This window comes from Sylvia atricapilla, chromosome 2, assembly GCF_009819655.1.
Source record: "Sylvia atricapilla isolate bSylAtr1 chromosome 2, bSylAtr1.pri, whole genome shotgun sequence".
NCBI classification, from domain to species: domain Eukaryota; kingdom Metazoa; phylum Chordata; class Aves; order Passeriformes; family Sylviidae; genus Sylvia; species Sylvia atricapilla.
Window position 1 is genome coordinate 36731896 of NC_089141.1, and position 13721 is coordinate 36745616.

The 13721-nt window shown below is 42.6% G+C and overlaps 1 protein-coding gene across 2 annotated transcripts in view; it reads right to left on the reverse strand.

Annotated features, from left to right (window-relative positions):
* MTMR2 (myotubularin related protein 2) overlaps positions 1 to 13721 on the reverse strand; it is a 61981-nt gene that overhangs the window by 19433 nt on the left and 28827 nt on the right. For both annotated transcript variants that reach the window (XM_066312934.1, XM_066312935.1), the window contains exons 3-5: positions 5179 to 5254; positions 1870 to 1964; positions 1582 to 1692 (exon numbers count right to left, since the gene is read on the reverse strand). In XM_066312934.1, coding sequence (XP_066169031.1) covers positions 1582 to 1692; positions 1870 to 1964; positions 5179 to 5254 — 282 coding nt within the window. The remainder of the gene's footprint in view (positions 1 to 1581; positions 1693 to 1869; positions 1965 to 5178; positions 5255 to 13721) is intronic.

Sequence of the window (13721 nt, forward strand, 5' to 3'; positions counted from 1 at the left end):
GCCAGCTGGGTGCAAAGCATCCAATGCCATCTCTTTTTAAAGCTTCCATCTCTCAGAGCACTGAAGAGGATGTCTTGAAACCAAGAACTCCTCCACTTTGCACAGCAGCACAGTTTAGACAGAAAGTGGTCATTCAGGACCTTCTTTCCATAGTCACTTACAAAACCAAATTTGGAAAGTAAATAAAGCATCTCTAAGTTTTTCCAGCCAAGCCTGCAACTGAAATGCAGTAAAGAGTCTAAATCCCATCAACAGGAAATGAGCTATCAAGTTCAAGTACATGAAGATGGCTGAGCAGGTCATAGAATGAGATAAACAGCTGAAGACTTTGCTTCCTCACAGGGATTACATGACTGGTCTCAGACAGAGAACGCGTAAGAGAATTTTCAGAATGCATAAGATATATCTGTACTGCTTTGATACTGCACTAAGCTGCTGTGCATATCCTGGTGAAGCGGGCTGGCATCTAGAAATATGCTATAAAGGGCCAAAACACCCATCCTATAGTTTGTGCCTGAGTTTCCCACACAGGGAAATGATGCAGTCCACTTCACACCTGACCACATGTCCTTATAGACAAAATGGCTGAGGACTAGGAATCCAGATCAAAACAGGGAACATATTAGCCTGCCAGCACAAGCACCCCACCCTATGTTAGCCAGGGTGGATTATGACTGCCACAGGACAAGGGAGCAGCTGGATGATTTGGTACAGATTGCAGTAACTGGTCTTGACTCAGCACACCCACAGCTTGACAGTCTGCTAAGCTTCCTGGTGCCTTCAAAATCACAGCAGTGACCAGAGCAGTTTGGGATTCCTTTTCATCCCTCTACCTGCTCTTATCCAGCAAATGGCATCCTTTTAGCATTGAGGGGCTCTGACAAGCTCTAAGCAGCCCAAGACCTACAAGGTTCTGAATCCAGCTTCTCCTATGTGGTCACTGAGGAAAAGCAGAAGGGTCATGCCATCCAGAGATATGGATTTAGGAGGGGAGATGGTGGCTTTGTCTACTTTGTGAGCCTGTAGTAAGCAGGCATGAGAAGGCAAATTGTTAATTTTTACTGCAGTCTGTTATTCCAAGGGCTCTTGAGAGGCACTTGTGAAATATGTACTGCCTTGAAAGAAATGAAAGAACAGCCCTGACGAGGACTGAAGGCTACTCACTAGTCCCTTATGGCAAAGCACAGCAGCAGGTGGACATGAGCTAATGATTTAGGGGGGAAACGTGTCCCTTTCTTGCTCTTGAAATGTAAATGAGTGAAAGGCCCTCTAATTCCACAGTAACTGGAGTCTACCTAGCATAAGTCTGGTGGGCAACCCTGAGAAGTGAGGATGCAGAGCTACACTTCCATGATGAAGAAAAGCCATTGCCCAGCACAAAGCCTGAAAAAAGGCTTGGACCTCTTCTCAAATGAGTTGGAGCTAGAGAATACTGAAAATTACTTTTAAAATCATGTTTCTTGATACCTGTGAAGTCATACTGACTGAAACATTTTGCAGAACTTCCTACAGTACTACAGAGAAAACCTTTAAAAATACATGTCCCCCTTCCCCTGTTGTAAATCACAGATAAAAGTTTACCTTGCATACAATCTCCAGCCCGTATGAATTTTCTCCGCGACTGGAAGCACCTCCAATTTTCTCCACTCTGTTGATTACACCTAAAGATGCATCTAGGACAAAAGGAGGGTCCTGTAGACAGTTGAAATTTGTGAGTTTAAAAAAGGGAGGGGGAAAAATTCCCAGCTCCTGCTCCCTTAAGTCTATATTCCCAAACATACAGCCACATTTCACACAGGAATACTCTCAAACAACGCCTAAGTCTAAAGATTGAAAAGGTAGCAAAAGCAGATTATTTCAAAAGCTTACCCGTTCCATGCTTTTAAAATACAGTCTATAATTGGTAACAGTAAGGGTTCCTCTGATTGCTCCAGTGAAGGGGCAGATGTAAGTCACATCCTTAGCTTAAGACAGAAAAAAAAGACAAGAAGAAGTTGTTAATTTCATGGTTAATTTATGGGAGAAAACTTATGCCAGCAACAATATTTGTGGGCTCTACCTTGCAGATCATGAAACTAACAAGCTTAATCTGTGGTTCTAGCCTAGAGCCTAGAGCTAACTTACAAGTTTCAGTTCTGTGGAGAAGGTAAGAGTTTGGGTAGAGATAGTACCATCACCCAGAATCCTACATTTGCACAACAGGCCAGTGCTTGGTGCAAACTGTTTGTGCTTACTGCCAATAGCTGAGAACACCATGCATGAAAAGAGGAGACCACTCCTGCCTGGATGCACACATTTGAAGCTGACAGCAACCTGCATAAAAGCTAAGGATTGTGGCCAAGATGGTTTTTGTGCCACCAGGGGCAGGAGAAGGAAGTCCTTGTACTGTGGTTTTTAGGATGCTTGGATCCTTCCTTACACCTTTGCAGGTCGAGTCAGCCCTGGGATGAAGACCCTCATGCTAAAAGCCAGCAGAGCTACAGTAATCTGCAGGAGCCATGAATCTATGTAACACCCAGCTGCCAGGGATCTTAGGTCTGAAGTCAGCGATCAAGTTACTCTGCACAATTCAATTACTTTTGAGTCTGAGTGACGGTGACTCAAAACAGTCCCCTTCTTAAAAAGCCTCAAATGTTTCTCACTTGTCCCAGCAAAAGGCAAGAGGTGCTGCTGGCTTTCCACAGCAAACACCTCTCCTAACTGCCCGTCTGTTTTATATCAATTAAAAATGCCAAGATTTAAGTTGTTGCCTCCCCACCTCTGCTGCCTATCACGTCTTCTGCCACTGAAGCAGTTGTCTGGCTGTGTCATGGCAATGGTTTACACTATCACCAACAAGTAATGACATAGAGGAAACCCACTGACCAGAGCTGCCAGATCCATGAAAAAACTCCCTGGATCATGTTAATAACCTCAAGCCTCCAAGCCTTAAGGGACCCATTTTGCAAGGGCTGTGTCAGGAGGACGGCTCGCCTCCCACCCAGGAGACAGCCACCATGAACATGAGGTATGAGGCTACTGAGGTGTCAGAATGGGAACCTAAATTTCTTCCACCTTTATCCCATGAGATTTAGCCCAGGGGGGGGAGAGAGAAGTCTGCTTTATTCCAGGGCACTGGCAACTCATATAACTAAATCATCCTCAAGTCAGCATTGCTTCTGCATTGTCTTCATTGCCTCTTGAGATCTGGATGTGGAGAAAGATCCTTAAAATATCAGAAGTGAATAATTCAGAGCAAAATATGTAGCACACAAGATCTGGCTAAAAAGAAATAAAATATACATATCTATAAAAACCATGCTAGTAATTCCATTATTTATATTTATAAAAATTTACATGTATTTGTTAGAAGGACAATTAAACACAAAATGCTTATAGCCATTTCTAATTAAACCAAGTGTTTCATTAATGTCCTATTATTAATCACTTCTTTTCAAAGACTACTTTGACAGAGGTTTGAAAGCAGACTCAGGAAGCATAACAAGGGTGAGGGCAGCCTGCCTAGTTTTCCACTGGAGTTCCCATTATTCAAAATGTAATTTTGAAAAACTTAAAAAAACCCTAGCAAAATCCACTAATAAGAAAAGTGTGCATTTACATCTGAAAAGGAACAGGATTTCTGGGTAAAGAAGGAAGGTGCTAGAAAAATGTTTTCCAGGTAAGGAACCCCAAGGCACGATCTCAAACACTGGCCTTGCCAGCTTGTAAGCCACACCACCTTTCACATTTGCATTTTATTAGCCTGGTTTCCTAAGGAAACAATTTTACTTAATTACACTGCGCATGTACAAACGTACCTACACACATGGCTTGTCTGACCTTAACCCTGCCACAGCTGTATGATTTCAGCAGTCTCAACTTGATAAACAGGCATCTCCAAGGCATTAAAGTGGTTCACTGTTTGTGGGAACGAATGCCAGGTACACTAGAGAGGTTGTAGTGGTGCTATCACCAGAGGAAAGCCTAATGAGTGCAGCCTTTGGCATGTATAAGAGAATACATATGGGAGAAAGAAAGTGGAAACCAGATTTACTAATTCCCCTGCTTGTGGAATTCCTGTCTTTTACAGGCCAATCTTACCCTAGATTACTGGGTTGGCTGAAAATATTTTTTCTTCCCTTCCCTGTAAAATACAAGGAGAATTACATTTGCCTTTCTTCACACTTTTAACAGGAAACAATTAGTGCTGATTAATAACAAAGATTTCCTTTTTGCTGCCTTTAGCTTCTTGCTGGAACAGGCAGCTGCTGTCTGGGCTACTCCAAAGCCACCCAATCTTACAGATTTACACTGCTCATCACACCATTTGCCAACAGATAAAACACTAATAACTCTGATCTCTTAAACCATTCCCTAAGAACCCTTCAAAATACTGCCTCACTATCAGAGCTAATTGCATCTGTGGAGGGAGTCAGATATCAGACTGCAGTGTATGGTTAGAGTATGGGTTCAAAGTCCTTAGGAAAGAGGTTGACAAAAAGATTAATCATTGAGGTGGGCCGTTTGGAGGTTTTCTTGCTTGTTTTCATATTCTTGTTGATGGGTGCATTTTTTAAGTAGTTTCAATTATCATTTTTTGATTTTTCATATTTAGGACTGAAGTTGCACTCTACCTTGTTGTCTTAAGAGGAAGGCAACACACTAAAAAAGCGAATGCAAAATCTTCCACAGAAAATTAATCAAGAGGCTTACTCAGGGTTTCAGAATGGAGAGCATCAGCAAATTCTGATGCATGTCAGAACGTCTGGATGAAAAAAGAGAAAACCCATCCCCCATCACAGTAAGTTCCCTGCAAAAGCACTGTATCCTTTCCTAAAGCCCACAAGAGAGATTTGAAACATAATTTTGCTGCCTCCGCCTAGGAAGTTACCCAGTGGCAAGGACAAACTGAAGCAGTCCATCCATGTCCTCTCAGAAGGCAGCAAATGCAGAGCTGTACAACTCACCCCATCACTCATAGTAAGAACATTGAATTGCTTTGCACTTGCTATGTGCTAAAAGAAGAAACAGCTACCTTAGCCCATGTGATGTGCAATAGCTCGGTTAATGAAACAACCTGATCATGGTTCCCAAAACATCTGCAATCTGCTGTTGTTGGTCAGTGACTGCCAAGATGTTTTGCTCTATGGATATTCTACTGTTTGTCAGCAAACAATAAGGAATTTCCTCTTCACATACCCATGTCTTTAATGGTTTCCCCAGGCAACAAAGGTGGCTCTTCCATTTCAGCCAATTTATTAGCCTCCCTCAGGACCTAAGCAAAAGACAGAAGTACAAACAGAAATCCATTATGTTTTCATAAGCCAAGAAGTTTACACTTACAGGTCAACAGTATCAAGGACAACAAATATTCAAAGATTGTGAAGTACTGCCTAGGGTCTCTTCAGAGGTCAACACCAGGCTCTGTGCTTTGGCAGCAAACTCCCCAGGTGTCCTTTCATGCTCCAACCTTCTCTTGTCCAGGCCACCTTCACAAGTCAAATTCTCTCACAGTTATGGACAGAGCCAAAGGAATCAGCTCCTTTCCCAGTTGAAGTGGTCAGTGATTACCATGACGACATCAACTATTCAGCAGAGCAATTTCTAGTTTACACTGAGGAAACTTGAAAAGAACACCCTGGTCACTCCACTGCACTCAGTGAGGGTCCCACAGCTGCAAAAGTCCTGACTTAACTCAGTTACAAAGGTACTATTTTGACATGCATATATAGGAGGTACAGTTTTGATTTTCTTTTTTGTTGCTGTTTTTTTGGCTGCCAAATGACCCCTCTCCACTTTCCTTTGAGTTCATGTTATACCACAGGGCATGACTTCTTAGACCTATGATTGCCTTTACACAAGAGCTTTCACAAAAATAGCTGCTATCATGGGCAGATGGACATTTTAGGAAAGCATGGCTGTAAATACCAAAGTATAACCTAAGGTCTAAACCTATAAGAACTAGGAGAGAAAAGCAAATATATGTGATAAAGATTAAGGCTAAGTCTATGTGGCCAAATGAAGAAGGATTTAATGATACTGTCCATGCCTCAAATTGGACAAATGACCACAACCTCAGCAGTACAGTTTGCTCAACCTCTTAACACAGACAGAGAGCAGGTAAGTTAGTCCAGACTCTGCCTCATGTTATGGCAACCACAAAACTTCGAGTTCAAGGTTGGGACGTGTCCCACCTGGCGAAGACAGGCAGAGGGAGCTCATTGCTTCTCACAGCTGAATGTGCAGGCTCGCTAAAAATGTTTTCTTTATCATAATGCAAGGAAAGAGAAAAATAATTGCTTCAATTTGGTATCAGGAAATCCCTGCAAAGAAAATTCAAAGACATAGCCTAAAATGGCATTCTAGAACCTGACACGTCTGTGGTCAACTTTCATGTAGGATCAAGCCAGAGGGAGAGCCTCAGGGAAAAATAATTCCCTAAACTATGCAAAAAAAATTGGAAACAAACCCAAAGAAAGCCCTTGCCACAATAAGAGCACATTCCAACATTTTCACACAACAGATTGATGCATAGATGAAAAGATTAACAAGATCAAAGCCTTCTTGAGAACAAGATGTACATTTTTAAAAATGCATTCAAGAGACTCTTAGGAAAAAAAATTAATATTAAAAGCAATTACAGTCCCGGTTTCCTAACAGAAACCTCACAACAGCACCCACTTAGATCAGGTCTTAGCAGGGAAACTGCCAGAGCAGCTGGGTTGGGGTCCACAGGATGAGTAAGGAGAGGTCACCACTGACACAACTCACACTGCTGGGGAAGCTTCTCTTCCCCCTCCCCCCCCCCCCCCCATAAGCAATATCAGTAAAAATAAGGTTTTGCTGTTATAACGAGCAGAAATTGATGCTGAGGACTTCTTGTCAGCACAGCTGTGTTGGCCAAAGATCACACACCCCATCAAAGCCCTGACTGAGGGCCTCCCTGACAAAAGCCTGTGATGTAGACCCACTCTCAACTCCTGTGTGTCCAATTTTGCGCTTGAGTAACAGCCCTGAAATTAGCAGGATAACATCTGGATTATGATAAATGAGATGGAGGCTTCTGGCTAATTAGCCCATAAGTGGTGGTCATCTTTTTGGCCTTTTATCTTGGAAGGACATTAGTGAAAATACACTCTGTGTTCAGAACATGATCACAGCTCCTTTGAGAAGGTCCGTACCCCACGCGGGCAGCAGCTGCTGCCAGGATCACTTCTGTCAACAGCTGGACTCGCTGTTCTCCTGCAGATGTCAGTGGGAGCACGTCCAGCAGTAAACATTTGGGGGACTGTGTTGTATCTTAAGCCAAAACAAATATGAAGTAAGACACATAGAAAGCATTCGGTATGACAAACATCTGCTGAGGTGGCAGAGGTGGGCAGTGCTCAGGTGGGTTTTAAACCTGTCCTGCAAGTGGGGGAGAGAAGGAGGGAATAGGCAAGCAGTATTAAAGACAAGGACCTCCATGTCAACACCCTTCTCTACAGACAAGGTTGAAAGCCTTTTCAATTTAAAAAGTGTCTCTTCTAAGTCTAATAAAATCCATCTGCTCACTCACACTTCTCTGAAATGTCCCCAGGATCAGAGGAAAGGGTCAGCAATCCAAACCCATGCTCACTTCAGCACAGGGCAGCAGACAGCCGGCTTCCTGGAAGCACAGCACTTCAAGGTCAGCCTCCTCGCCTCCCCTCTTATTATTTCTTTTTTTTTTTTTTTTTTTTTTTTTTTTTTCTACAGTCTTGAGAACTAAACTCATTTTCACCACCCCTCAAGTGACTTCAGCACAGTACCTATCTCAGGTAACAAAGCACTGACTCCATGACGATTTCAAAGTCAGTGCAAACACGTAACCTGTGGACAACAGTCATCCTTTCCCCCGAGGCTGAGATAGACATGGTCAGAAAGCCCAGGACAAACACTTCTCTGTTGTGCCAGTCTGTGCACTGTCTGCTCAGCAGTAGATTTTGAATGAGTCTCTAGTTGGAACATGGACACTTGAAAACCATCCTAGCAGAAACTAAAAAATGAATGGTAGGCATTTTCCTGAAACTCACCTCCATCAATGGCTCCTTAAAATTGATTCAGGAAAATGCAATCTGTGTGGGGCTGAAAATGCAGGCAGCAGGCAGGAGAAGACACCTGCAGCACCACTGAAGGACAGGGGTTGGCAGCAGATAAGAAAAGTGGGTGGATAAGAGGAGTTTTGGAAACAGATCAAGGAGAAAGAATGGTATGGGACAATGCACATGAAGCTCTGAGATGACGTCAGTGTCATAAATGGGCCCTTTGCCCCTTATATGACTAAGGATATGACATGAAAAGCCCTTCCATCTTATTGCCAATCCTCCTCTCCCCCTCAAAATCTAAAAATGGTTCATTAAACTGTGAGAAAAATCTTTTTTTGTACATTAACCTATTTTCAAGACTCTAAAAATAACACTCTTGGGCCCAAATTTAGCCCTCTGCAAACCTTACTAAACTAAATTAAGAGCACCAGTAAGGCGAGGGAGCAGGGAAGGGAGCTAGGGACACGACTGCAGCAGCCTGGCTGCAGGGGGGGCACGGCAACTGCTGATACATAAATGCTACTGAGGCAGGTACCACACACGCCTGCAGCTGAAATGTGCCACCTCCGTGTGCCTCAGCCTTTTAAAATGTTCAGTGGGAAGAAAACCAAAGAATTATTAGAGATCTGCAATGAAGAAGACATCCAGAGCTGGGCAAATCAGTACTTTTTAGGAATAGGACCACAATGACATACAGTCACAGACAGCTCCTTTGGTCACAGTCACCACTAAGATAGTTTCTATAAGAAACAGATACAATGACCAAAAACCAGTGGAATACTCTGCCTTACCTCTAAGCCAAAGAAGGTCTTTGTTATCTTTTCCCCACAAAAATGTTATGCTTGGTAACTGAATCTCTGGAGGAATTAAGTCCTGTTACACACCAGAATGGCCTTCATTTCTGTCTTACCAAGTAATATCATCTATGTATCCCACCTGTCAGCAGCTCTCCCTCCAGATAAAACAGCTCTCTAAGAGTCTGAGAACGGGAGTACCTTAGAATCCAAACACAAGTCCTGGCTGAGCTCAGAGGATGTGAGGACTTCGTGCTACCACCTACCTTTGTCCTCTGCTCAAGCAGCAACTTGGCAGAACAAACCCACACTGCTACATTCAACAACCACTTCTCTACTCCAGGATCCCACCTAGTGTAAGTTCCAGCACAGTCGCCCCCAGCTGAAGGTGCAGAACTCTCTCATGCCCTCCCAACTACTGCCCCCAAGACAGGGAAACTGCTGTTTTGTTGAGGCAACCTCAAGACCTGAGCAACAAAATCATCATCTCCTTTGCTTGCATGTATGTGGTCAGGGAAAGAGATTCAGGTCCTGCTAAAAAGGTAAGACTGCTGTGATTCAGGGTACTGCAGTTCTGACAAGTGTCTCCAAACACATGTTCACACTGCCTCCTAAAACAGCAGCACGTTGCTACAAAAATCCTTCTCCTGGATGATGTGCGTGCAGAATTCATGCACACAGCTTATCCTGAGCAGCTGCAGCCAGCCTGGGGTGCTACAGAGTTGAACAGCAAGCACATTCCATGCACAGGGTCTTAGAGATCTGTGCACCACTGAACACTGTTCCAGAAGGACCTGAGAGGGTACATAACACTCTAAATTCAGGGTTTGGTTTTTGACCATGAACAAAACAACTGATGTGTTTTCCAGTCGTACTACCTGGTGAGGCACTTGCCTGGCTGACAGCCCCACCCTGCACTGGCTGAGGCCAAGCCAGGAGTGCCCCCTCCTACCCACCCTGCCCGTGCTGTCCTTGCTTCAGTATCTAGTTCAGTCAAGATGCCTGGGTCCACTTCATGGCTTTTATAATGGAAGTTTTTCCATAACCTGCATTATTTTGCCAGGACTAGCTTAGGGTTTGACTGCAGGAGTGAAAGCAAGCAAAACCCAGGCAAGAGAGAGGGAGCAGCTTGAACCAACCAGGGAGAGAGTAATTTTACCCCTGGACACTGCACAAGCCTCCTGACAACAAAGATGCATGAGGGGAGCATCTGAAGTCTCTCCTAGCCATTTACTGGTTATTCTTTTTTAAATTTCTCCTCAGTATTTGAGTCCTGAAATCCACAAAGGTCAGATTGTTTGGCTTCAAGCAACTTAAGGAGAGACAGGTTTGTGTTACCAAATTGTTGTGTAACAGTTTTCCCAAGTCTGCAGAGATTCTTCTATCCTGAATCACAATAAAAATGAGCAAAAGGAATCTTTTTTGGCTTAGACAATATTAAAATGTACCCTTTTTGTAATTTTTTTTTTCTTTCCTCTGAGTTAATCTCTCCTTGGTAACCTCCTACACACTCCAAGTCACTTTGCACATTTTGAACAGAGTTGTTGTGCATAAAGCCACAGCACTAGTACGACACGTTCAAACTGACAGCATGAACACCTTGCTCCTGTATTACTCCTCCCAAAATCAAGTCTGCCCCATCAACTGAAAAGACAAGCTCTCCAAGCTGGGAACTGCTTTTGTTCCAGCTACACAGTCCTGTTTCATGTTTCCTACAGCAGGAAGGTGGTCACTTAACCGGTCCTTTGACATAAATATATATGACCTGCCTGTACGGACAGACATTACACACACACACAAAGTCTCCTTGCTTCTGCAGTCCCTGAACTCGGAGTTGGTATGTCTCTGTCTATCTCATGAGCTGCAACAGGTGAAAGATGCTGCAGGGACAAGAATGCACATGTTGTACGTGTACAAAAACATACGCATACAGAGAGAATGAGTACAGTTTAAAAAAATATATCTTTTCAAATCACATGTGAAATATGGCATTGAAACTCAACAGCCAAGTGAGAAGTTTAACCTCCTACAGGAAAATATCACTCTGATACCTCACATTTAAAGGACTACCTGGGAATATTCTGGTTGTACTTAACACATCTAAACTTTCTTTCGCTCCTTTTTTTTTTTTAATGTCTTTGTCTCAAGAAATAGAAAATTATTAAATGCTCTCCTTAATCACCATTATTGCCGCTTTGCAGGCAGGGTAGTCATTAAGCTGCAGGAATAACTATTTCATCTGAGAGTGGAAATCTACATCTGTGCTGGTCCCCCTAGGCACTGTACCAGTTGGTGGAAAGCAGGATAGGAGATGCACCTTTTAGGATAAGTATCCTTCTTCCCACTAAGAGCTAGGCAAAAGGAATGTAAGTGTAGAGCTGGAAGGGCAAATCCCAATTCTGGTCCTTCCCTGTGGTCAGCACAGCAAAACCCAATCTCCTGGACATCCCCAAACAGCTGAGCAGTCGTATCCTATGCTCTTCAGAGAAGTACAAATGTGCTGTGTGCAGAGAGGCAGCAGGGAATGAGCCAAGTCAGATACAAATACTGCATGGATTTAATTTGAAAAGGCATGACTCCAAAGCTTGTAGGACAGGTTGTCCTAGCTGAGGTATAAAAGACAGCTTTTGTGTCAGAGCTGGCTCTTGTTTGCTGTCACAAAGAAGCACACAAGGGAAGTCAACCTTCCTGCAAAGACTTAGCCATTTGATTACTTTTACATCCTTGATTAATTTATTACCTTTGTTTGTAAATTAATAGCAAAACATATACACTTAAAACATAACTAATGCTTCTCTGCTTTAAATGCCTTTTGGAGGTCTCAAACCATGTTCACCTATTCCTTCCCCTGAATTGCTCTACCACTCCATCCCTTTCCTCTTTAATGGCTGTTTCCATCAGTCATTCAGTGAAGGACAGTGCCACTATGACAGCTGCATCAAGATTTATTATTACTCTAATGATGGTGTAAAAATGCCTGCAACAAAACAGGTAGAGAAGCTCTTTCCATTCATGCCAGGAAAAAAATCCCCACAGAGCTCTAATTCTGTCCAGCTCACATTGACAGCAGCTGCAGAACTGACACAAATCTGTGCAGAAACAAGATGAGTATGCTTCTTTAGGACAGTTTTTCACAGGTACATAGGTTTCTTCTCTAAATGAAACATTTCTTACAGCAGGAAAAGGGGCACATTTTCCCTAGCATTTTACTGCTAAGGTGCTTCTGTCCTCTCAGTTCTTAACCATCAGGACCAGAACAGAAGCCATGCTTACTTGACTGCAAACACTGCACTACTTTGAGGAGAATTTCAGCTGCCATTTATGGCTATTTCAAGTGTACTTGGAGAAGATTTGTGTGCTAAGAATCCTACTGGAAATGCAATACAACATAAATTGAGCAAGTAAGTGGACTTTGTTGACTATTTTAAAATCATTAAGAATACCATAGCAGAAAGACTATGGGAAAGAACAGAAATATCTCTGCCTGACTGAGGCACAGGGACTTTTCTGAGGATTATGATGAGATGGCTTGAAAAACTATGTTAGAGGCATTCAGAGCTGCAAGATATTAATTGCAGGGAAATGCTTTATGTCTTATTCCTTTGGGATATTCAAAGTTCAAAGGGGAAAAGACAAAACACCATTGACACAGGGATAATATCAGAAGGGTACACAAAGAATCAAATATACCATCCAAAGACCACATCAAGCTCATTCAGCTCCAAAGAGAACACTTGGCCAAAGGCAGCCTCCTAGCTTGGTTAAAAAGAAAAAACCACAAGAAGTACTTAAATTATCAAAAAACATTCTGACAACAGATCACATATTATGCTACTCTAAAGACAGTAATAAAATACAAAGTACACTGCCATTGCCCTTTAACTACGCCTTCCCAACACAACTGAAAAAACTAATCACAAACTGTGATCTCTACCTACCATATATGTTTTGAGAAAGCACAAAAGTGCTTGAGAAATCACTTCCTTACTTACCACTGTCTTGAAAATCTTTAAAAGGAAGCTGAAGACTATTAAAAAAAAAAAAAAAAAAAGAAACACAGTCCCCAAAGTAATATAAAGGGACTCCTCTGCAGGAAGAAGCAGCCACCACGCAGCGTTTCCCTGGGGTTTTCCGCTTTGTTTTTTCCACAATGTTCTTTTCCACTCAGACCTGAATGTCCAGTGATGAAGAAGAGTCCCTCTGGGTTCCCTGGGCTGGTGAATCTCCTGGGCCCTTGCTGCACAACTACAAGGCAAAGCTCAGAAGCTCAAAAGAACACATTGTTGAGGGCCACTCGTTCAACCACGGCTGGCTTGTCTCTTCAAGTTTGTATGGCTTGGTGCCTCAAGACAATTCTCTCATTAGGCTCTGACAGAAAGTCGTCATTGACTCAACACAGCAACGCTCCCTGGCACAGAAGGTTGCAGATATTATCTATTCAGACAAGTCCAACATTTTTTAATACAGAACCTTCTTCACTGCCAAGGGTTCCACATACGTCTCAAACCACAACGCCTCTGTTCTCCATTGGCTGCTCAAAAACTTTGGACAGCACATTAGTTTGACTCTATCCTTTATTTTTACTGAATTTTGTTTAGCAAACAACTTACATGCAAAAAGATTAAAAGTTTCAAGGAAACCATTAAACTAGTTCAGTGGATTTCATATCAACAGTCTTAAGTGACAGAAAAACACTGACCATAAAGAGAGCTATAACTCAGAATTATAACTACCAACTAAAATAAGTCACAGAATACTGCCTCCATTACTAAGAATTTCACTTTGGATTTTGATACAGATAATTATATATTTATGATGAGCAAACAATCATACAGAGGGGAACAAAGATGTTTCATTCCGTGCAAAAACATCTACAGAAAAT